Genomic DNA, 24,178 nt, shown 5'->3' on the forward strand with positions numbered 1-24,178 from the left:
CGACGAGAATCCCCAATGACCACAGAGTCCAGTAAGATGCAAAGCCACATCGGGCTAGGTTTATTGCGACCTCGGACACAATTGCAGTTCCCTGTAGGTTTCTTAGCCTAATTCAGGGCATACTACGAGAAAGTGCCTCTTGGCAAGGACCCGGCTTAGTGGCGGGACTTTCCACTCCCCCTACGGCCGGACAAAGGCACCTCCCCAGGGATGCATTCTTATACACAGATACAAACAAGTTACACATCACACCTGACGTATTGAGGTGCAACCTCTCTACGTAGTAAGTTACAACCCCTCTACGTATTAAGGTACCGCCTTCTACCTTGTACATGTTGGTTCGATCAAAACAACTCTATCCATCATTTTACCCTTTTGCCCCTGTCATTGGGATGGGTCGGCCTGTCCTCCTGTTATCTATGGAATGTTTCAGTATAGTGTGTTCTAGTACTGTGTTTATGCTAGGTGAATATATGTTTATGCAGCATCAGCCCTTTTCGTGCCAGCTTCTGTGAGCAGGGCCTACCTCTGGCTCACAGCTTAACTTTGCTTTATGTTAGCAAACTCTTGACCATTACTTTAGTTCAGGCCTCAGGCCTCATACTGGGCCTTTATCAGGGCCTGCACTTACTACAGGAGGGTGCGTAAATTGCCGAGCTATGCCCTGAACCACCGCGGACAATGTGTTTGACCCTAGAAGCATTTGGAGCTCAGCCAAGAATGCAAATGCTTTTCGGAGACTGCAGGCACTGTGGGATTGCTTGAGTCTTCCAGTCCCCCCTCCATGAGCGTCCATTTGATTCTTTGGCTTTCCGTTACGCTTGTCACGCAGCAGTGCTCTGAGTCCCTGCTATGGCGTCTGTCTGGAGATTTTTTAAAAATGATTTTGAATTTTGTCTTCTGTAATGGAGCGCTGATAGAACAGATTTGCCTGCCCATACAGCGATCACATCCGTACGGTCCATGCTGGAGCTCTTTTTGGATTTTGATTTCGGACTGCATCGCCACCCGTGCTGATTGGAGCTCCACGCTGGGCAAACAGGAAATATTCAAAAGTTCGCGGGGCTTTTCCTGTCTACCTGGCCACTGCATCCAAGTTCAGCTTGCTGTCCAGAGCGGTCAGTGGTACACTGTGGGATACCACCAGGAGGCCAATACCGTCGATCTGTGGCCACACTAACTCTAATCCGATATGGTAATTCCGATACTAGCACTACTCCTCTCGTTAGGGAGGAGTACAGAAACTGGTTTAAAGAGCTCTTTATATCGATATAAAGGGCCTCTTAGTGTGGACGGGTGTGGCATTAAATCGGTTTTACGCTCCTTAAACCGGTTTAAACGCGTAGTGTAGACCAGGCCTAAGTGATGGTTGGACGCCGCGTCTGCTCCTCTTCTAACTCTAACGTCCTGCAAGGATCTTCTGAACTTCTTGCTAATGCAGACATGGTCGATCTGGTTTTCTGTCGTGCCTGCTGGCGATACCCAGGTACTCTTGTGGATCCGCTTGTGAGGAAAGATGCTGCCTCCTATGACCAGGTTGTTAAGTGCACACAGATCCACAAATCTCTCTCCATTCTCACTCATCTCTCCCAGAGCGTGGGTCCCCATGACTTGTTCGTATCCTGTGTTGTCAGGTCCAATTTTGGCATTAAAGTCTCCCATAAGGATGGTAATGTCTTTGTCTGGGAGAATCTCTAATATTTTCTGGAGTCTGTTGTAAAAGTAGTCTTTGTCCTCCTCTTCACTGTCATTAGTTGGAGCGTAGCACTGAACAACATTCATCTTAATCCTCTTCATTTTAGTTTTGAAGGATGCTGTGATGATCCTAGGACCATGTGCCTCCCAACCAATCAGTGCTCTCTGTGCCTGCTTGGATAACATGAAGCCTACTCCCTGTGTGTGGGGTGCGTCGCTCTCTTCATGTCCTGAATACAGCAACAGCTATCCTGTCAACAGTCGCCTCTGTCCAGCTTGCGTCCATCTTGTCTCGCTAATGCCTAGTAGGGTCAGGTTGTTGCTCCTCATCTCTGCTGCAACCTGCGCCGCCTTTCCTGACTCGTACATGGTCCTCACGTTCCATGTGCCGATGGTAATCCTCCTGGTTGCAAGAAGGGTGATCGGCTTAGTGGCTTCCTCGTGGCTTTCACCACCCAGCGTCATGCGTCTTCGAGTTGAAGACCCTTCTTTTTCCAGGCTAAAAGTCTCTGTTATCTCTATTGTTGGCGTTTCTGTAGCAAGTTGATTTTTTTTATGGGGTGGAGTTGCTAGCCCCACGCCCAACCCTCCTCCTTTACCCTGACTTGGGACAGGCAGATGGCCCCAAAGGACCTCTCTGGTGGAGTTGAGTTTGTCACTAATTGTTCCAAATGGTTACTCAGCCGTAGGGGTATGTAATGATTAATTGTATATCTTGGTATTGACCTATTCTGTGTATAGAGGTGGTTTGTTGTTTCAACACCTTATAATTAATCATGTTGCTACATTTATGGACAAAGGAACATTACATTCATCTCGCCACAATGTTTGCAGAATGAAATAACCAGATTTATTGACATGAAGCCCCATTCACACTCCCTCTGCTAGGAGGCCAGACATTAAAGTCAAGTGCCATCATTTTCAAATAGGTTCTGTGTGCCTGGCTGAAGAAGCTTGGTTTTCAGAGCGTGGGTGTTCAGAACATTCTCCTTCACAGTCTCTCCCATTTGGTACCCAGAAATGGAGGTACCCCAAATCCCTAGTCGTGTTTGAGAAATTTGGTCAAGACAAAGTTTGCCTGCAGGATTGGGCCGCACGAGTGAACAGGCAGGTTAATTAACACCTCTGCCATGAATGGATCACAACCAGATTTGTTTGCTTAGTAACTGCACCAGAGAGTAAATAATTGTTATATGTCAGCATGTGAACATGTGTGGATCCTAGAACCTGCCTCTTTGCAGTTGCTGCAGAGCTGGTGAGTATTGGTAATTTTTGATCTTCACAAATAGGTAGCTGGCTGCTTTCATTGTTTGGTTGTTTTGGGGTAACTAATGAGGTAAACAGTGTCATAAAGCCAGGAGTAATGTTCACAACAGGGAAACCTGCCAAAGGAGGAAACAGCTGTTGGGTACAGAGAGAACTGAGCCACCCGAGGGTGTGTGGTGGCAGGGGTCAGACTCCATGGGGCCGTTACACCTTGCTGATGGGAAAACAAATGCAATCTGCTCTTTCTGAAGAACTATTCTTAGGGTATGTCTACACTACAAGACTATTTCGAATCAACTTAAGTCGAATTTGTGGAATTGACCTTACGAAGTCGAATTTGTGTATCCACACTAAAAACACTAATTCGACTGTATGAGTCCACAGTAACGGGGCCAGCGTCGAATTTGGAAGCGGTGCACTGTGGGAAGCTATCCCACAGTTCCCGCACTCCCCGCTGCCCATTGGAATTCTGGGATTTCCCCCCAATGCCTGCTGGGGGAAAAAATGTGTCGAGGGTGGTTTTGGGTAACTGTCATCATTGAACCATCAATCACACCCTCCCTCCCTGAAAGCGCTGGCGGGAAATCTGTTAGCGCACTTTTCTGGTCAGTGACAGCGTGGACGCCACAGCACTGCGAGCATGGAGCCCGCTGCGATCATCGCTGCACTTATGGCCGTTGCCAACTCCTCGCACCTTATCGTCCACCTCTTCCACAGTCAGCTGCTGAGAAATTGGGCTACTTTTCAATGGTGCTGCGAGCACTGGTGGACCATGGGGGACGTTTTACCAACATCAACGTCGGGTGGCCAGGCAAAGTTCATGACGCGCGTGTTTTCAGGAACTCTGCTCTGTTTAGACGCCAGCAGGAAGGTAGTTTCTTCCCGGACCACAAAATAAGTCTTGGGGATGTGCAGATGCCTATAGTGATCCTCGGGGACCCAGCCTACCCGCTAATGCCCTGCCTCGTGAAGCCCTATGCAGGCACCTTGCACAGCGACAAGGAACTCTTCAAGTACCAGCGAGCAGCGAGCAGCGTGACCTGTGACTGTTCAGTTTCTTTACAGAGAAGCTGAACCTGCCCCTGTTTCTTTACCAAGTTACTGTTGACCAGCATCTGCAGTTACATACCCCGTCCACCCCGCTTCCCCCACTTCCAACACACGTTTAAAAATAAAATACATGTTCCACTGTAACTTTACAAAGGTTTCTTTATTGATGACTTTGCATTAAAGGGTTGAAACTGGGACGCGGACTATGCTGGGTAGGGTGTGCGGTGATGTAAAGACCACCTCTAAACTCGAGGAATGACAGGTTCCTGCTCCCAGAGCGGTCTGCAGTGCCGGACTGGTTGTTTCAACGGAGCCTGCCATCCCTCCTTTTTGGGACTCTGTGTGCGGGGGCTATGTGGCCTTGTGGCGGGGGAGGACGGATACAGATTCCTCTGCTGCATGGCTCTGTGGTCCAGGACAGGGACCGTTGCATGAGATCTGTAACCCCTCTCCCCCGCTACAAAGTCACGTACCCCCCCACCCACACAGAACCTGCAAACCACCTCCCATACCGACCAGGGTGCCTACTGACTGCACTGTGTGTGTGACCTGCTGCTGATCCTGCCCCCGTCTCTGTACCCTGCTAAAGGTGACTGTCCTATGCAATACCCTACCCCCTTCCCCACCCACCCCTTCAAACGCAGCGTTGTGTAAAAAAGCATGACGGAAACAGTAATTAACAGCAAAGTATTTTTAATAATTAACCAGACAGTCAGGGGATGAAACTGGGATTGGGGCTAGGGTGAGTCAGGAAGGGAAGGAATTCTCAAAAATTAGGGTATGAGAGCTTTTGTCTACTTGAGCACTCTGCTGGGGTGCAGTGACAGTTTTCACGGCCCCTGGCGCCACTCCTTCTGGTTACTTTGGGTGACGGGAGGTATGGGACTTTGTGGCGGGGAAGGGCAGTTGCAGATACACTGCGGGGGGGCTCTGTCCTCCTGGCTGCTGTCCTGCAGAACATCCACAAGGCGCCGGAGCATGTCCGTTTGCTCCCTCATTAGTCCAAGCAGTGTTTGAGTCGCCTGCTTGTCTTCCTCACGCCACCTCTCTTCCCGTTCGCTGTGTGAGCGCTGGTACAGAGAGAGGGTCTCCCTCCAGTGGCTCTGCTGGTCCGCCTCGGCTCGGGAGCACCCCATAACTTCAGCGATCATCTCGTCCCGTGTCTTTCTCTTTCGCCGCCTAATCTTTGCCAGCCTCTGTGAGGGGGATGCTGTGGCAGGTCTGGAGACAGTCGAAGCTGTGTGATGGGAAAGAGGGAGTGAATTCCTTGCAAAGATACATTTCTGCGAACAATGAACACAGTCTAGTCTGTGTCTGTGAACAACACCATGCACAGCACCTATCTCGTCCGCACTCCTGCAGCAGGCAATCCGGAAAGCATAAACTCTGCCCCTGTTCCACCCCATCGCAGTGTCCCCCGACCCTTGGAATTCCGGGTTGAGATCCCAGTGCCTGATGGTGCAAATTTCATTGTCGCGGGTGGTTCTGGGTACATGTAGTCACTCATTCCTTCCTCCAGGAAAGCAACGCCAGACAATCATTTCGAGCCCGTTTTCCCTGGATTGCCCTGGCAGACGCCATAGCGTGGCAACCATGGAGCCTGTTTTGCCTCTTGTCACTGTCACCGTATGTGTACTAGATGCCGCGGACTGAGGCGATTCAACAGCGCTACACAGCAGCATTCATTTGCTTTTGCATGACAGCACAGATGGTTATCAGCCATATTGTACCATCTACCATGCCATTGTAAATTGGCAAGGTGATGATGGTTACCAGCCGTATTGCATTATACCTTCTGCTGCTGTCATAGGTGCCCCTGGCCGGGATCAGCCAGGGGCGCAAAAGACAAAACTGGGAATGACTCCCCGAGTCAATCCCTCTTTTATGGTATCTAAAAATAGAATAATTCCTGCATAGAAGATGGGGCTAGTGTAGTAGAGATCCAGTGTTTCAGAGAACCAGAGAGCACAGCCGCTCCGTGTCAGATTATGCAGGAATGATGAGCTGCATGGCATTCACAGGGGGTGCTCCTGCAACAACCCCACCTGTTGCTTCCCTCCTCCCCCAGCCTTCCCGGGCTACCGTTGCAGTGTCCCCTGATTTGTGTGCTGAAGTAATACAGAATGCAGGAATAAGAAACAGTGACTTGTTACTGAAATGAAATGAGTGGAAGGCAGCCTCCAGCTGCTATGATTGTCCAGACAGGACATTAAGCAGTGTGGTGGGAGAGGAAAACAGCATCCTGCTGCTATGACAGTCCAGGCAGTACAGAATCTTTTCTTTACACATGAAGGGCGGGGGCTGATGGAGCTCAGCCCCCTGTTGCTATGATGAAGACGGTTAGCAGGCCGTCTACTTATGGGCTGATGATGAGGACGGGTACCAGTCGTATTGCACTACACCATCTACAGCAAGGCTGATGATGACGACGGATATCAGTCTTACTGCACCGTCAGCCACCCATGAGGCGGGGAGGGGGGAGAGGATGCTACAGTACAGTGCCGCAGCATCGCGTCTACCAGCAGCATTCAGTACACATAGGGTGACATTTAAAAGAGTCAAGAGATGATTTTTTTTCCTTTTCCTTCTGGGGGTGGGGGAGGGGGGTACATTGACGAGCTATGCCCTGAACCGCCGCGGACAATGTGTTTGACCGTACAGGTATTGGGAGATCAGCCAAGAATGCAAATGCTTTTCGGAGACTGCAGGAACTGTGGGATACCTTGCGTCCTCAGTCCCCCCTCCCTCCATGAGCGTCCATTTGATTCTTTGGCTTTCCGTTACGCTTGTCATGCAGCAGCGTGCTGAGTCTCTGCTACGCCGTCTGTCCGGAGATTTTTTAAACATACTTTGGACCAGGCGTAACATTACAGTAATTCCCCTAATTAGATGCAGGAGTCGCCGAGCGAGATTGCACTGAGGAGGGTCACTGAAGGAGATAGAGAGCGCATGCTGCGTGAAAGCCAGCACAAACCAGGGCCCTATGCAGCCGTGCTCGGGGAGGCAATGCTCCCTGAGTACCTCATGAAAGCCTGACGCGGAAAAGTGTGCTACCACGGAGCACCCAATAAGGCAGCTCTCCCCAGGAACCTCCGGCGGAGGCTTTTCGATTACCTCCAGGAGAGCTTCGTGGAGATCTCCCAGGAGGATTTCTATTCTATCCCCATATATGTAGAAACCTCCTTTTCACATACTTCAGCTTCCTGTTATATTAAGAATAAAAGTTTACATGTTTAAAGCACTTACCGACTGCTCCTTCCCCTGATTCAGGGTCCGGGTTAACGGCCGGGGAGGGTTGGTAGGGGATCTCCGTGACGGTAATGAAGAGATCCTGGCTGTCGGGGAAACCAGCGTTGTAAGCGCTGTCGCCTGCCTCGTCCTCCACAAACCCTTCCTCATCTTCCCCGTCCGCGAACATCACCGAGGAACTGTCCGTCGACACTGTCCCATCGTCAGAGTCCATGGTCACTGGTGGGGCAGTGGTGGCAGGCTCCGTAGCGTCCGTTTGCCGCTTTGATTTTTTGGTAGCCTTGTCTGGGGTCCTTGATTTTCACGCGGCACTGCGTTGCATCCCGCCTGTATCCTCTGTCTCTCATGGCTTTGGAGACCTTCTCGTAGGTCTTTGCATTCCGTTATTTGGAGCGCAGCTCCGAAAGCACAGACTCCTCGCCCCACACACCGATCAGATCCAATACTTCCCGGTCAGTCTATGCTGGGTCCCTCTTTCTATTCAGAGATTACATGAACTCCTCTGCTGGAGAGCTCTGCATTGCTGCCGGTGCTGCTGAGCTCGCCCCGATGTCCAACCACGAAATGAGATTCAAACTGTTCAGACAGGAAAAGAAATTCAAATTTTCCCAGGGCTTTTCCTGTGTGGCTGGTCAGAACATCGAAGCTCGGACTACTGTCCAGAGCGTCAACAGAGTGGTGCACTGTGGGATAGCTCCCGGAGCTACTAAGTTCGATTTGCATCCACACCTAGCCTAATTCGACATAGCCATGTCGAATTTAGCGCTACTCCCCTCGTCGGGGAGGAGTACAGAATTCGAACTAAAGAGCCCTCTATGTCGAATTAAATGGCTTCCTGGTGTGGACGGGTGCGCGGTTAATTTGATTTAACGCTGCTAAATTCGAATTAAAGTCCTAGTGTAGACCAGGCCTTAGATTTTGCCCCAAACCAAGGGAGTAGATTGTATATTTTCAAGCTAGGATATAACATATCTTGTTGAAAAACTATCATCTGCAAATATAGAGTGTGCCTTAAAACCGCCAGTCAGCTTAGCATTTAGGGATCAGAGGGTGAGGGGAGGTTTACTGAAGTCAGTGATGAGGAGACTGCTCCTGAGGGGCCTACATAATGGTGGCATTCATGTGGATTACAATGAGTAATTTGCATGAGGTGCCTCCCCCCCTTAATTTATGTCAGCGTGGTGCTCATCAGCACAGACGCTGCCTCAAGGGAGATGGGTATAGGCAGTTTGCAGCGGGGCCCGAGCCGTAAAAGATGGGGAGAAGGTGGAATCAGAGGCTGGTTCAGCACGAGGAAGCTAGCAGCAAAGACTCAGGAATGGAAGAAAGTAGGTGTCTGTTTATATAGAGTCAGAGATTCCAAGGCCAGAAGGGACCATTGTGCTCAGCTAGTCTGAGCCCCGCCCCCCATATCGCACAGGCCAGAGAACTGCCCCCAAATCAGTCCTCACGCAGAGCTCTTAGAACAACGTCATCCAGTCGTGATTTAAACATTGTCCGTGGTGGAGAATCTGCCAGGACCCTTGGTAAGCTGTTCCAATGGTTAATTACCCTGACTGTTCAACATTTCCATCGTATTTCCAGTCTGAATCTGTCTAGCTTCAACTTCCACCCATTGGGTCATATTAGATCTTTCTCTGCTACCCTGAAGAACCCATTATTAAATATTTGTTCCCCAGGTAGATACTTATAGACTGTAATCAAATTGCTCCAAGTCTTTGTTAAGCAAAGTAAGTTGAGCTCCCTGAGTCTATCATTATAAAGCAGGTTTTTCTAATCCTTTCATCATTCTCATGGCTCTTCTCTGACCCCTCTCCAATTTATCAACATCCTTCTTGAACTGTGGGCACTAGAACTGGACACAGGATTCCAGCAACGGTTGCACCAGAGCCAAATACAGAATAGAACAACCTCTGCACTCCTACTCCGGATTCCCCTTTATACCTCTAAGGATCATGTTAGCCCTTCTACCAGGCGCTCATGTTTATTTGATTATCCACCAGGACCCCCAAATCTTTTTCAGCATCACTGTTACCCAGGATAGGGTCCCCCATGGTGTAAGTGTGGCCTACATTCTTTGCTCCTACGTGTATATATTTACATGTAGCCATATTACAATTCATATTGTTTGCTTGCACCCAGTTTACTGAGCCATCCAGATCACTCATCAGTGACCTGTTGTTGGGGACTTTAACCCCAACAACGAAGTTCGTTGTCTGTTCACAGAGAGACAGGCAGCACCAGCAAGGTCCGATCAAAAAGCCCTTTATTGACAAGTGCACGCATCAGTAAAGAGCTACTCGTCTCCAGTGAGAACCAGCCTCTCTTTACAGCTTAGCATTAGCCTATATAGACAGTTTTATTACGTCATACATCGTTCACTTGAGCAAAACCCACCCCCCTTTGTTTAACAACTTAAAACTAGACACTTTTAATATACACACATGCCTAGACTTTATGTCTACAACTTTAGATTATTAATTATATCTTAACAACACCCATAAGTTAGAAATACAGGGGAGTTTTAAACAAACCTATAATTCAACCAGAGAGTTAGAATCTGAACCGTGGGATGCTAGAGTTTCTTATCAGTTCTTCAAACACTGTCCTTAGCACAGCTAATGGTATGCCAAAAATGCAATCCCTGGCTTATCTCAGGCTTATCTCACGTTTTCCAGGGCTCTGTAAAACAATGCTGCTTCTCAGTACTTTCCACTCTGGGATTACCCAGAAACCTCTGTTAGCCTGTCTTCAGTCAGGTTGGCATAACTGGTTCTGTGCTACATCTTTATTCAGGCCTAACACTGTCCTCTTCTCTATTTACCACTCTCTCAATTTGTGTGTTGCCTGCAAACTTTATCTGTAATGATTTTGTTTTATTTCTGAGTCATTAATAAAAATGCTAAATAGTGTAGAGCCAAGAACTATCCCTGTGGGACCCCACTGGAAAACACCCACGCGACGATTCCCTGTTTACAATTACATCTTGAGATCGGTCAGTCAGCCAGCTTTTAACCCGTGTAATATGTGCCATATTCATTTGATATCGTTCTAATTTTTTAATCCTGGGCTTGGAAATTAATAGCTGGGCGTCTTTAATCAGTTAAGGTGAGCTATTATCAGCTTAACTGATCACTCTCCTTATAGTGTGTATGGTAACACCCATTGTTTCATGTTCTCTGGGTATATCTATATCTATATCTATATCTATATATAATCTTCCTACTGTATTTTCCACTGCATGCATCTAATGAAGTGGGCTGTAGCCCATGAAAGCTTAAGCTCAAATAAATTTGTTGGTCTCTAAGGTGCCACAAGTACTCCTGAAATAACTGAGTTTTTGTTACCGATTGTAGGGTTTTATTTTGGACTTCAGTTCACGTGTTTTTGGCGTAGGTCCCATTCACTCAGCCGGGCCCTATGGAGCACTGAGATTTCCACAGTCAGGCACCACACATTCAGCTGAACTATTATAAGTGGATGTTAAAGGCTTAACATAGAAGATACAAGAGGTTATTGCAGTCATCCCTCCCCAGAGTAAGTTGCTCGGCTCCAAACAGCTTCCCATTCAAACCACATCAGTCTAGTAATTTACGGACAAGTCTTGCCCTTCTCTCTCTGGGCACAGGGATCCCCATCTCCCCTTTCCCAGAGCCTGCCTCCACAGTGGAACCAGTGCAGCACGGCAGCACAAAGAGGGGGATGGATTTAGGGAGTGCATCCCCCTGTGTGGCCAGAGCCCAGTTCTACACTGGCTCCTAGGAACATGAGAAATGGCAACTTTTGCAGCTGGGGGTGGAGCAAGGCTGGAAGCCTGGCTGTGGCATGGATCATCTAGTTCTCCCGCATGGCAGGGCTCTGTTGGGACTGTGGGGGGCTGCTGCAGCCATTCAGAGAAGTAGCCTCTTTGGGTTTTCCTGCTCCTCCACCACCTGGGAGAGGAGACTTCACCTGGCTTTGCAGGGAGCAGTTCCAGAGCATCGCCCGGGGACTCCGTGACAACTGGTGGCAGTGGTGGGATGTACTGCACCCCGTGAATGGCGCTTCTTGCAGTAAGTGACTGGGGAGCAGTAAAATGAAGGGGATTGACGAGGACTAGGCATGCTGAAGGCTCAGAGAGGGGCAGTTTATGGGGATAAGGAGCTACGCTTAACCCCTGGGAGTGTGTGACCAGCGAGAAGGACTGTTGGAGTAACGGGGTCCCCCTGAGGACTGCAGCGAGCAGTCTCAGGGCAAAGGAGCCTGCAGCTTGACCCTGGGAGAGAGAAGGACTTTTGCAGTGACAGGGTTCCCCTGGGGATTGCAGTGAGCGGTCCCAGGGGCAGAGAAGTCTGCAGCTCGACCCTGACAAAGAGGTGGTGACCTCGAGAAGGGCTGGCACACCAGGGGTTCTTCCTGGAAACCGTGGGGGAGCTAAGAGCACACAGGCCTGTGAGTCCAAAGCAACTTGGAAACAGCAGAGTAATGACCTATCACCAACTCCTCAAGAAGGACATTTTGATCCTGTACAAAAAGACAGAGTTATGCATTGGGAAGTTCACAAACCCAGTTAATCGTGCAGCTGGAGGAGGAGGACCGCTCTAAGGAGCAGATTCCTGACCCAGATGGGGCTACAAGAGGCTCTGGGAGCAGCTGGAGTGGTAGCCAGGCATACCCAAGAGTCTGGTCCCCAACCAGACGAGGGTCTTCACGATTGAGTTTCCCATCAGGGGCTCAGAGACGGATGGGTTTGGAGCTGAGTCCGAGAGAGTGAGAGGACCGTGAAAGACAGCAGGAGCCAGAGAAAGAGCTGCAGGAGAAGCAGCAGCAGCATGGACTGGCGATGGTGGAGCGGAGAGGCATAGGGGGCTGCCCAGGGGTGAGTGGGGATAGACCCCAGGCTGCCAGTTACACTGGGAACCTCGATACTAAATTGCTGCCTCTGGTTAAGGAGTGGGGGATGTGGATGCTCACCGTACTGCCTTTGAGCAGGCAGGTGATTTGAGCCCGGGGGACCCTGCAGAAAAGCCCTGGTATCTAGCTCCCTTGCTGGGTCCCAAGGCCATAGACGCTGTCAGCCAGATGGGTGGGGTGGTGGACAGGCTCCCACTCCTGGCCCCGGCCTGTATGTCTGCCTGGAGTCTCCTGGGCTCAGGACCCTCGGACTCCCAGTGGGAGTGGAAGGTGGGGGTCAGTGGGGAGACCTGCCTGGGGTGGCGAGACCCTGGGACAGAGAGAACTGTTGTCAGGCCCCGGGTGGTGCAGCCGCAGATGCTGAGGGGCTGTGGGACCTGGGTGAAGGTCCCCGGGGTGAAGCCCCTCGCCCTGCCTATGGCCCGGCTCCCTGTGCAGACCCAGGAGGGGTCGGGCTGGCTGGCCGTTGGGGTTTTCCAGGATATCGGCTGGGAGGCCCTGTTGGGGGGTGACTGTGTCTCTCTGGGACAGGATCCAGGCCCTGCTCCTGTAACGGCCGGGGATTTGAATTGGAATCCAGGGAACCAATTGGCTGGGATGGAAATGGTCAGTGAAAATGCAAATGACCTGGCTGGCAGGGGGAGGGGCTGCTGGGCTCAGGATACCTGCCTACCTGTAACCAGCCCCCTGGGGCTGAGAGGGAGGGAGAGATGCTCCCCACCCCCCGGCACACGGGAGAAGGGGCTCACGCTGGCTCTGATGCTGTGACCAGAGCAGAGAGCTCGCTGCCTGCCCCCATTGGGACAGCCAGGGCAGCGCTGAGCACAGGGGGAGCTGAGACCCCAGCTGAGTGGGGGGACACCCAGGCAGGGCAGGTCGGCTGCCAACCAGGTTTGCCTGGTCCAGACGTGCTGCTGGGAAGTGATTACACAGCAGGGAGGGAGCTACCGGGGACAGGGCTCAGGGGGGCTGTGACCCCAGGCCCAGCCAGCGAGAGAGAACCGTCCCACTTTGTGACAAAGTCCAAAAATAACAAACCTTTTGGCAAAATGCAAAAGAAATTGCAGGTGTATATTTCTGAGTTATAGAACGCGGCGTGTGTTGGAGTTTATGGGAGCGGGGACAGAGCCTCACAGAACTCCAAGTCTTGAGGAATCTATGGGTGGAGGTGTCCTTGTGCCCTTTATCCTGCTCAGGGGATAGAGGAAAGGTGAACAAGCTCCATGCACTTACCTTCATCCCAGCCAGGTCCCTGGGGTGCACCAGCACCCTCTCATGGTCGGCACTATTAAATGTGCTGGAATGATCCAGGAGCATGAAGATCAGCATTGCATCCTGGACTGCAACCCAAATGGGAAGGGTCCATGACACAGGAGGCGGTGATGAGCTGTTGAGCGATGGTTCATCACCAGGTTCTGAGTCGCTGCGTTCAGGGAATGGAGATCAGATCTTGAGTTGGAGCGGATGAGGTCACGTAGACTGAGTAATGGCTTCTGTAGTGCTGAAGAAACTGTACTTTAGGGTGGGTGAAGACTGCCTCCTCAAAGGAAGTGTTGCTATGCAGACTAGCAAAGAGTCCACTGTCTTTCGCTGTGGATCCAAAGCACATGTGATGTGTTGAGGTTTCCTTCAGTGCTTTAAGGTCTTGTAGCTGTGTGAATGGGGCAGCATCTGAGGAAGGGACCCTGTGTGTAGAGCTTCCAAGGTCTGGGATCAATAGAGGGACTGAACCCTGGGTTTGGCAGGTCTTGCTCACAGGCCACACTAACAGCAGTTCCCAGCAGGCTGGGCTGAGGGCTGGTATTCTGCACTGACAGGCTGGTTTACACTCCGGGGAAGTTCAGCAGAACAGGGCTCCGGGGCTGCTCTGAGGCTGGTGAAGGAGCTTTAGTCCTCCTGGGCATTCAGGAACTGCTTGTGCACTACGAGCAATACTCCATGCCTGCTCTATGCGGGAGCAAGGCCATAACATAGAGGTCACTGCTCTGTCCCTAACCAGCATATCTGAGCTTTGTGCCTAACTGTCCATGACCCACAAACAGGATAGAAGGCAGAGCCCAGATCGTGGGTGATCTCACTGCCGTGTAAGCGGAGACAACTCACCCATTAACGAAGGAACAAGCGCCACCTTTTCACTTTTCTAACTCAATGTGGAGGTAACGTCCTTTGGCTGAAATGCCATTCCACAAGCTTCTAGAATATTCTGCTCCCTCTAGAACCATTCTGGTCCTTCTAGAATGTCATTATCCTACTCTCTGGCGTCTCTCATTAACACTGAAACTTGGGTTAACATTTGCCTTTGCACATCTTCTTGAAAAAAAACAAAATAAAAAAACCAAGAGGACAAATAACATCTACGCACAATTAATTTCATCTTTAAGAATTCTGTTTCTTAGTGAGGAACAAACCAGCCATGCTCACAGCATCTGCAGCATACACAGAATGGACTGAAAGCCTAACCCACGGCTCAGGTTTATATCAAGAGAGACTAGATTCCAGGAAAACGATAGGAGCACAGAAACCTCCAGAAACCCTATTAAAATCTCAGCCCAGGGAAACCTGAGAAATGTGGATTTACGTAAGTTTGAGCTCTGAAAGGCAAAGTAATCACAGCTTAACCAACTGAACCTCATTCCCTTCTCACCGTGAACGAGCCATAGACTAGAACAAGGAAGGGAGCCTGCATGTAACTCAGTTTTTCTGAAATCCAGTTTACCTCATTTTCTTTCTAATGGGAAATCACCCTTAGTGATTACTCAAAAGAATTTACCTTAATACATCGGCAATGTCAAAACTTTAAACTTACCAGCCTTCCTTCATCACCCTGAGAGGAACAGAGGTTTTCCAAACCATTGAATATAACTTGAGGTGTATGAAGAGTTTGTATAATACACACATTGTCTTCACTCCATTTGGAGCCTCCATGTAAACTTAATCTGCAGATTATCTCCGAGGCATGTCCTCCTCTTCTCTCTTGTGTCTGTACTGCTTTAGTTCTTCTCACCACCTCAGTGATTCTACCTCACTGAGCTCCTGCCGACAGGAACAAACCCTTCTGCAGGCATCCATTCCACCAAGACTTCTGAATCTCTTTACAATCTTGATGAATTTGCTGCTCAGAACTCCTGATATTCCATCCAGCAGAGCAGGTTGTTGGGAGTCATGGGTGGAGTCCAAGTCTCGTGCTGGTCATGGTCCATGTTATGGAGCAACCGTGGGGAATTAGTAATGTTTGCCGTCTCCTGCCATTGTCCCTTTTATGTTCTTTCTATGCCTGAGTGTTTGCCTATCTTGTTTGTATGTGATATGGCATTTGTATTCTTGTGCTACCAGTCTGTTGTCTTGTTAAGCAAAAAAGACTAAAATAGAGGTCAGTACTATAGCCTATGTGCATAGGTATTTGCTAGATAAGGCACAGGTGTAAATTAAGCCCTTAAAGCAAAGAGCCTTAGGCCTGTGCAACAATAGGTTAGCTAAACCAGGCCGAAGAAAACTTAGCATAAGCAGCTGACCAGAAATAACCCTAGCTCATAAGATATCCCAGTTAGAGTGTTGTGATGACTAAATTGTTGCCATGTAACCACAAAATGTCAGTTGATATCACTTTGAGGTACAGTACTTTAAAATTAGGAACATCAGTAGACCACAAGATCATCGTGGTAACTAATGGATGTATATGCTAATGAACCTGAGATAGAAGGACTAGAAACCTATGGGAGAAAGATCCCCAACATTAGCTTGAGGAAATACAGATAAGAAAAAGGCCTATTGAATAGGCAGAGACATAGTGAGCGTCAATATTACATATCATAATTGCTGTTTTCCGGCCCGCGTGCCTTGGCAGATGCCAGGATGATGCCCATGGGGATTGACAATAAGGAAGATGATGATGGAGAGGATGATGAGGGTGATTGACACTTTGGGTCCTTTTGCAAGGGATGGTGTGAGTATATGGCTGTTTAGTTGCTTGTATTGTCTCTACCTACCTTGTTGGGTTGGATTGTTTGTGATCTTGCTGACTGTGTTAATAAACTATTGCAGATTCAGAAGCTTTTTCTAAGTGTGAGTGTTGCAACCGTGCATGTCGGGGTTCCCAACTGAACAGTAAGTCTAATAGTACTGGGCCTGATCTCAGATAGCAACATATCCAACCTCAGAGTGTTATTGGGAATTCTTAAGTGATCAGTGTAATGAATGCACAATGAATAGATCAGGCAGCGCTGTTCATTTGAATAATGCTCTTCAAATATTCAAGCTCCCAGCTATGTTACCTAGTCCTGGTTTGAGTAACATGTTACCTAGGTGTTGAATGGAGGTGGTCTAGAACTGAAACCTGAATGCAAACATCCCAGGAGTTACAGACTGGATGTCTCTGCAAATTACTAAAAAACCAACAATACAAACATACCCAAGTTGCTGATGAGATTGTTGCCATCACTATTCCTCTAGCCTTCAATGAGCAAATATCTGTCCAGGAATGAAGTCACCCTCCTTGTGATTCCCAGTAAGATTGCAAATGTGCAAATGTCTTTGTTTCAATGAGTTCATGGTGTGCAACATGAACAAGTCCCTGAGTCCAAAATGCCATTCTAATGCAAAGGCAAACCTGGCGCTGTCCTTCATTCGTTAATCAGTCCCACTATCTTTATACCAAGATCAGGGTTTTTTTTCACCCTCTGTTTGTTCATAATACTAGTTTAACAAGTTTGGTCGGACACAAAAATGGCAACTTAGCCAGCAAAAACAATTTTGTGTGTGGGATACAGCCAGCTAATTGGAAGCACTTAGGCATATAAAAGAGAAATGTCAGATAATCAAAATTAACCCCTTGCTGGAAATAGTCACACGATAGTGTTGTCTTTTCTTCTGACACCAGTGTCCATTTCTGGTACTAGTGTGACCCCTCTGCTGAGCAGATATTGGTACCCTTGCAGGCTGGCTTTCCAGTGGAGGAGATATCAGTGATGTGAAGTCTGGGTATATTCTAAATGTCACTTGTTTTCTTTACACACATACACCAGCCCAGTGCAGGGCAAACAGCATGGAGGGTAATCTCTTCTCTCCAGAATTTCAGCCCAGCACCGGTTCCCCGTGAGTAACTCCAGCTTGAGCACTGACTCAAATCAGAGACCAAGGCACTGAGCAAAATCTCTCCTGCTTCTCAAACAGCTTCATCTCCACTGGCTCTGCACAGAACATTGCGTAACAAAAGCTACTAACAACACAATAAGCACATTCATCTGATGAAGTGGGTATTCACCCACAAAAACTTATGCTCCAATACGTCTGTTAGTCTATAAGGTGCCACAGGACTCTTTGCCACTTTTACAGATCCAGACTAACATGGCTACCCCTCTGATACTTAACAACATAATATCTTCCCGACAATATTTGCCAATTTTGGGGCATGTTGTGTTAACCATTTAACAGCCATGGTTATAGTTTGCAATATTTTACATTTTAAGACTACAATATTGTACCGTGCAGTGGGTATTAAGGGCTGATTCCTGCCTCTGGCATTTTAGTTCCAAATTTTATTTTATTGAAGAGCTAGATTGTGCAACCCTTACTCACCTTGGTCAACTCTTGCGCAGACGAGCAGTGCCGTTGACTGGGATGGGAATATTTTGTAAGGAATTGCTCCCAGACGGGAGCAGGTGTCACAAAAAGAGAAGAGTGGACAGAAGAAGTTACTGTCAGTTACACAAGAGAAAAGCATACACACTAGCCGAGGCAATACAGGTTATTGGTTACAGCCTGGTTTTCAGGCTGTTGGTGGAGAACAAGGATAAATATAATGCCCTGTAAGATCATGTAATGAGGGGGTTTTAGTATGTCAGATCAGCTGAAACACGTGCTATGTGATAGACAGCCCTTCTCTTTTCATAGACATGTAGGACTGGAAGAGACCTCAGCAGGTCATCTAGTCCAGTCCCCTGCACTGAGGCAGGACTAAGTATCATCTAGACCATCCCTGACAGGTGTTTGTCTAACCTGCTCTTAAAACTCTCAAAAGACAGAGATTCCACAACCTCCCCAGGTAGTTTGTTCCAGTGCTTAACCACCCTGATACGAAGATTTTCCTAATGTCTAACCTAAACCTCCCTTGCTACAATTTAAGCCCATTAGTTCTTGTCCCGTCCTCATAGATAAGGAGAACTATTTATCTCTTTCTAAATAACTTTTTACAATTTGTCCACATTTTTCCCAAAGTGTGTTGCTTGGAACTGGACACAATACTCCACTTGAGGCCTTATCAGTGACGAATAGAGCAGAAGAATTACTACTCATGTCTTGCTTACAACACTCCTGCTAATACGCCCCAGAATGATGTTTGCTTTTTTTGCAACAGGGTTACATTGTTGACTCATATTTAGCTTGTGATCCACTCACAGCCCCCAGATCCTTTTCCACAGTACTTATTCCTAGACAGTCATTTCCCATTTTGTGTGTGTGCAACTGGTTGTTCCTTCCTCAGTGGAGCACTTTGCATTTGTCCTTATTGAATTTCTTCCTATTTACTTCAGATCATTTCTCTAGTTTCTCAAGATCATTTTGAATCCTGTCCTCCAAAGCACTTGCAACCCCTCCCAGCTTGGTATTGTCTGCACATTTTAGAAGTGTGCTCTCCATGCTATTATCCAAATCATTTATGAAGCTATTGGATAAAACCAGACCCAGGACCGACCCCTGCAGAACCCATCCGATGCCCTTCCAGCTTGACTGTGAACCATTGATAACCACTCTCTGAATATGACTTTTCAATCAGTTGTGCATCCATCTTATAGTTTGTCTAGATTGTATTTCCCTAGTTTGCTCATGAGGTCATGTGAGGCCGTATCGAAAGCCTTACTAAACCTGAGAGAGCTCACGTCTATTGCTCCTCCCCCGCGTCCTTTTCTGCCTTCTTTTCAAAACAGTTTTCATGTAACTAATGGGGATATGGGTGGTTTCCATATGCAGCAGCACCCAAATGTTACTGAGGAAAATGACATAAGAGACTGATTCAATGGGGAAGAATTTGCTAATAATTGAAATATGTCACTGTTAGCAAGGGCTGTGGGACTCATCTGGGCACTCTCAATAATTGACACTCCAGCCAGTATATTGCTGAATATTCATACTCTCAGTTATATTTCTATGAAGAATGACTCCCTGGTTCCCATTATTCACAGCTCTGAAAAAATTCCACTCCCATTAAGCTACTTATTATATTATGAATTGTGTGCGTTGCCCCAGAGCTTAGGTTTTGATAAGTATACACTCCTGGTTTGGATAGTAAAATGTTGTAAGTTTCAGAAAGCAAAAAGTGTTTTTATCTATAGAAAACCCTGAGAAAGACTCTTTAGGTCAAGATTTTTGTATGGTGGACAGTTAGACCAGAGCTATTTCATCCAGTTTCTGAAAGTAATGGAGCCAGTTCTCCCTCAGTTACACAGGACCAACTCTGAGATACCTGAGGGAAGACCAGGGCCCAGTGTCTGTGTCTAATGCCTAAGGAAGATGTCGAGCTACTGTGGCTATACTCCTGTTTATACTCATGCTAGCTTGATAAGAACTGGTGCTCCTAGTGTAAGCATCGCCTCAGAGAGTGTTACAATGAATAAAGATCTCACTGGAGAACTAGTACCTGGGGTTAAGTCAACACTGCTGCTTAGAAAACTATATTGCAGATAATGCTGTCGTTGTTTGATGTTAACTGTCGGCTGTGTGCACGTGTTCTCCCTGTGTGCTGTCCCAGCTCTGCGCAGGTCGCTGGCACAGCCGACTCCAAGAGAACCCCCAATGACCACAGACTCTGATAAGGTACGAAGGCACCTGGCGAGGTTTATTGCCAAACGAAACACAGTCTCCAGCTCCCCAGATCAGATGTCTACAGTTCTGCTAGTACATATGTGCCTCTTGACAATGGACCAGCTCAGTCAGTGGCGGGACTTACCACTGCCCCCTAGGCCAGACAAAGTCAACCCCTCAGAGATCCATTTTTATACACAGGTACAAACAACTTACACATCACTCCTGATGCATTAAGTTACAACCCCTCTACATGTTAAGGTGCCGTCTATTACCTTGTCCATGTTGGTTCGAGCAAAACAACTCTATCCATCATATTATCCTTTTAACTCTGTCTTTAGGATGAGTCAGCATGTTCCTGTTATCTGAGCGGGAATGTGCTCATGTCGGAGTGTTCTGGTACCATCCTGGCACGTGTTTACATCTCTTGTGCCCAGTACCTTTTAGGTATGTGTGTGTTTGCAGCATCAGCCCTCTTCATACCAGATTCTGTGAGTAGGGCCTGCCTCTGGCTCACAGCTTCACTTTGTTTTATATCAGAAAAGTCTTGACCATTACTTTAGCTCAGGCCTTAGGCCTCATACCAGGCCTCAGATACAAGGACTTATATTTCAGGACCTCATCTTACTACAATGTACAATAGAGCAGGTAAAAAAAAAGTTGATGGAGCAGTTTTCCACTGGAAAATGCCAGTTCATCTTAAGCTACATGTTTTGCTGGAATGTGTCATAAAGATTCAAAATTGAAAGGGAGTATTTCATTTCGACTTTCTCAATTCATTTCATTCCATTCCAACCTTCTAGTTTTGACGCACCGTCTGAGAGAAATGACATGTTTTGACACTGAAATGACATGTTTTGACAGTTCTTCTGAACTTTCTGAATCAAAAGTTTTGTGAACTTCTATTGTGAACTTGCAATGTAGATGCTCAGGCTCGGGCTGTTTCCTGAGCACTGGGACCCTCCCACTTTGCAGGGTCCTAGAGCCCAGGCTCCAGCCCAAGTCCAGACGTCTACACAGCAATGAAACAGACCAAGTACTGCGAGCCCGAGTCAGCTGGCATGGGCCAGCCCTGGGGGTCTAACTGCAGTGTAGACAGACCCTCGGTATCATCCCCTCCTGCCAGCTCTTCCAGATGTGCTTCCCTGCTGCTTGCAGCTGGCCCAGAATGCAATCGTTGCTCACAGGGTGGAGTAACCGGGTTTACATTACACCCACCCTGTGTTACTCTCCATGGGTTGCCCGGGAAGTGTCAGGTTGGTTTCAAGTAGGTGGTGAAGGCTCTGGCTCTATTCCAGACCATTACACTCAGACACCTCCTACCACTCAAGGACAGAGAATGGCCACGAACTCATGAAAAGTACAGAGCATCTCTTAGAACCGCAGTTAATTGGGACTCAGCGATGGCCATTACAGCCTTGCCAAGCATTGCCTTGTGTACCTCCCCACACAGCATTGCTAGGATCCGTGTGAGCAGGCTGAGCAGAGGGGTGGTCACTCCCGGAGCACGGACGGCAAGCCCGGAACACCCAACTGCCTCCCTGCAGTCAGCTCCCCCTGGAATGCACTCACCAGGGAAGGGCTCCTGGAGGTTCCCAGCCTCTGCAATAATGTCATTCAGCCTCCTGCTGAGTCTGCAGCTTATGCCCAAGTAAATGTGTTAGTCTCTACGGTGCCACAAGGACTCCTCGTTGTTTTTTCTGATAGAGACTAACACGGCTACCGCTCTGAAGCTTCGCCCACTGTGCAGTAGTGTGGGAGGACGTCAAGGAGGTCAGTGCCATTCATGGAAATCAGGGAACGTGCACACATGGCAAGTGATGGGCTGGTGGTGTGATTAAGGGCACAGGCTGGGATTGCATAGTTCAGATATCCCCAGACCATCCACAGCGGTGGAGCTGGCAGGCGTGTCGGCTGTTACCGTGGTCACAGACTGGGTGTCAGGCTGGCACCGTTCACCAGAGAGTGGATCAGACCCCACCCCACATGCAAATCATCTAGTCTTCATTTCCTGAGGTCAATTCCAGGCTGTGCCACAGACACCCTGTGACTTGGCAGCTCCCTTCAGGCGAGATGGGGGGGGGGGGAAGTGCAGGTAGGCACCTAGTGAGATTTTCAGATGCCCCTAGGAACCAAACGTTCACTGAACCCAATAGCAATTTGGCACCTAGGAGCTTTTGAATCTCTCACCAGGTGCCTCTCAGCATCTTTGGGTGCCTAAACACCTTGGAAAACTGGCCCTTGGTCTCCCTGTGTCTCCATTCCCCATCTGTAAAATGAGGATAACATATTCCCCTGTCTTGCCGGGGTGCTGGGTGGTTAGATCATGAATGTTTGTGGGGTGCTTGGATTCTACCACTGCGGGCGCCATATGACACGCAACCTTTTAACCAGAAGGGCAACCAACCATCGCGGGACACTACTAAGCGGTGTGGCTAATGTATCATCATTTGGGATCTTTAAATCAAGACTGGATGTCTTTCTAAACCACACACTCTAGTTCAAACACACACGATTGGGACCAATAACATTCACGTATATAGAAGGGAAGAATCAGGAATCTAGTGCAGGAAATACTGGGTGAACTTCTCTGGCCTGCATTATGCAGGTGGTCTCACTGGCTGATCCTGGTGGTCCCTTCTGCTCTATTAATCTAGATGTATAGAGCAAGCTATAGCCTGCGGCCTCTGAGCGCAGGGCCCAATTCAAACAGTTTCGACAGGGCCCCAGCAGGGATGACTGAAAAAACAAAACAAAAAACAAAACAACCACATGTAAAAAAACACGCGGGGCTTGTACTCACCGGGCGGTGCTCCAAGTCTCCAGTGGCACTTCGGCGGTGGGTCCTTCACTCGCTCCAGGTCTTCAGCGGCACTGAAGAACCCGCCACCGAAGTGCTGCTGAAGACCCGAAGTGCTGCCAGGTGAGTAAAAATTAAAAAGGCACCTCTAGCCAGGGAAGGGATTCTCACTGGGCGCGGGGCCCTCTTAGGCACTGGGCCTGATTCGGGAGAATTGGTGGAATAAAGCTGGCCCTGGTCAGGTTCCCTTCCCTGGGATCAGGATCACTTTTCAAGCTGAGGCTGCTGCCACTGCCTGGTTTGCTAACGGGCTTCTCCACTGACAGGGAAGCTATTGGAGAAGCTGTTGTGCTGAAATGGGAACAACGGCACTGCCAGTATTATTGTTGTCAGTCCCTCTGTCAGCGGGAGGACAGGGGTCCACCTCTCTCCCCAGGTGCCGTTCTGGACCGGCTGACCCAGCAAGCTCTGTCCAAGGCTCTTCGTGCTTCTCGCGTGAAGATGGCGACATCCCGTTCGTGACCATTCATATGCACTGAGTGCATGTATCGTGTCGTTTCCGGGGTGGAGCAGGGCATCCCGAGTGGGGGCCCCTCCTCCGCTGTGTGCAGTGCGGGCTGTGTTCTGCAAGGCTGCACTTAGTACCAGCTATGGGTCTGGTTCCTATGCCTGGGCCTTTGTCGGTAGGTGTGACTGGCTACTTTGTGAGTGGGAGTGCAGTGTTCATTTGCATTTTGCAGAGGGGGTGATTTCCCTGGCCTGGGTTATCCTGCAGGTTTCTGTTCTGTCATTGCCTGGTCCAGCCAACTGTCTGTACGCAAAGGCTGGGCACGTGCATGTGTTGTCACCCCTTTCCAACAGCAGCAGTGTTCTGCTCGTGCGAGCGTGCACTCTTGTCTGGCTGCTCGCACGGGGGCAGAGATGTGTATGGCTTACTCCCATTTTTCAGCCCTGTCTGTTGGCATGGCAGCAGCTCGTGTCTTTCTGCATTCACTCTATGTTGGTCGCCAAATGCCTATTGTTCCTGTGGATTAGTTAATCCTCATCCGGATTCCCTCCCGTGGCGTGCAGAGCCTTGGAACGGCTCCTTCCACCTGCCTCTGGGTAAAGGCCATGCCAGATCTGTCACTCCTGCCCCTCGGCTCTTCTTTAGCTCCTCCCCACTGGCATCAGCAGATGCAGAGCCCGGCCTTGCTCTGCTGCTCCCCATTTTGTCTCGTCCCCGTGCGGGACCTGCATACTCGGCCGCAGTGTTGAGCGCATTAGGTATGTGGTGTCCCAGCCGACACACAGCCTCGGAAAGGAGGAGAAGCCGTTGACTTTGTCTCACCAGTTTCTTGTCCATAAAGGGCTCTTTGTGAAATCCGCACTCACCGCATGTGAAGCGAGAGACCTCTTTAAAGGAGCCCTTTCCCACCCATAGGCCCTCGG

General features: G+C 48.9%; 1 protein-coding gene and 1 long non-coding RNA gene across 2 annotated transcripts in view; one reads left to right on the forward strand and one right to left on the reverse strand.

Annotated features, from left to right (window-relative positions):
- The first annotated feature begins 8,470 nt into the window (after window positions 1-8,470).
- Window positions 8,471-24,178, forward strand: part of LOC123377772 (sodium- and chloride-dependent neutral and basic amino acid transporter B(0+)-like) — a 55,532-nt gene continuing 39,824 nt past the window's right edge. Inside the window, exon 1 of the mRNA XM_045031012.1 lies at window positions 8,471-8,588. Within this exon, the coding sequence (XP_044886947.1) occupies window positions 8,475-8,588 (114 nt within the window). The 5' untranslated portion in view covers window positions 8,471-8,474. The remainder of the gene's footprint in view (window positions 8,589-24,178) is intronic.
- On the reverse strand, window positions 10,650-14,336 carry LOC123377773. Its single transcript, XR_006582324.1, has 3 exons — window positions 14,257-14,336; window positions 13,387-13,804; window positions 10,650-10,750 (listed from the first exon to the last, which is right to left on the reverse strand). It is a non-coding gene; the product is annotated as an uncharacterized LOC123377773 (long non-coding RNA).

Source organism: Mauremys mutica, chromosome 9 (genome assembly GCF_020497125.1).
Source record: "Mauremys mutica isolate MM-2020 ecotype Southern chromosome 9, ASM2049712v1, whole genome shotgun sequence".
NCBI lineage: Eukaryota > Metazoa > Chordata > Testudines > Geoemydidae > Mauremys > Mauremys mutica.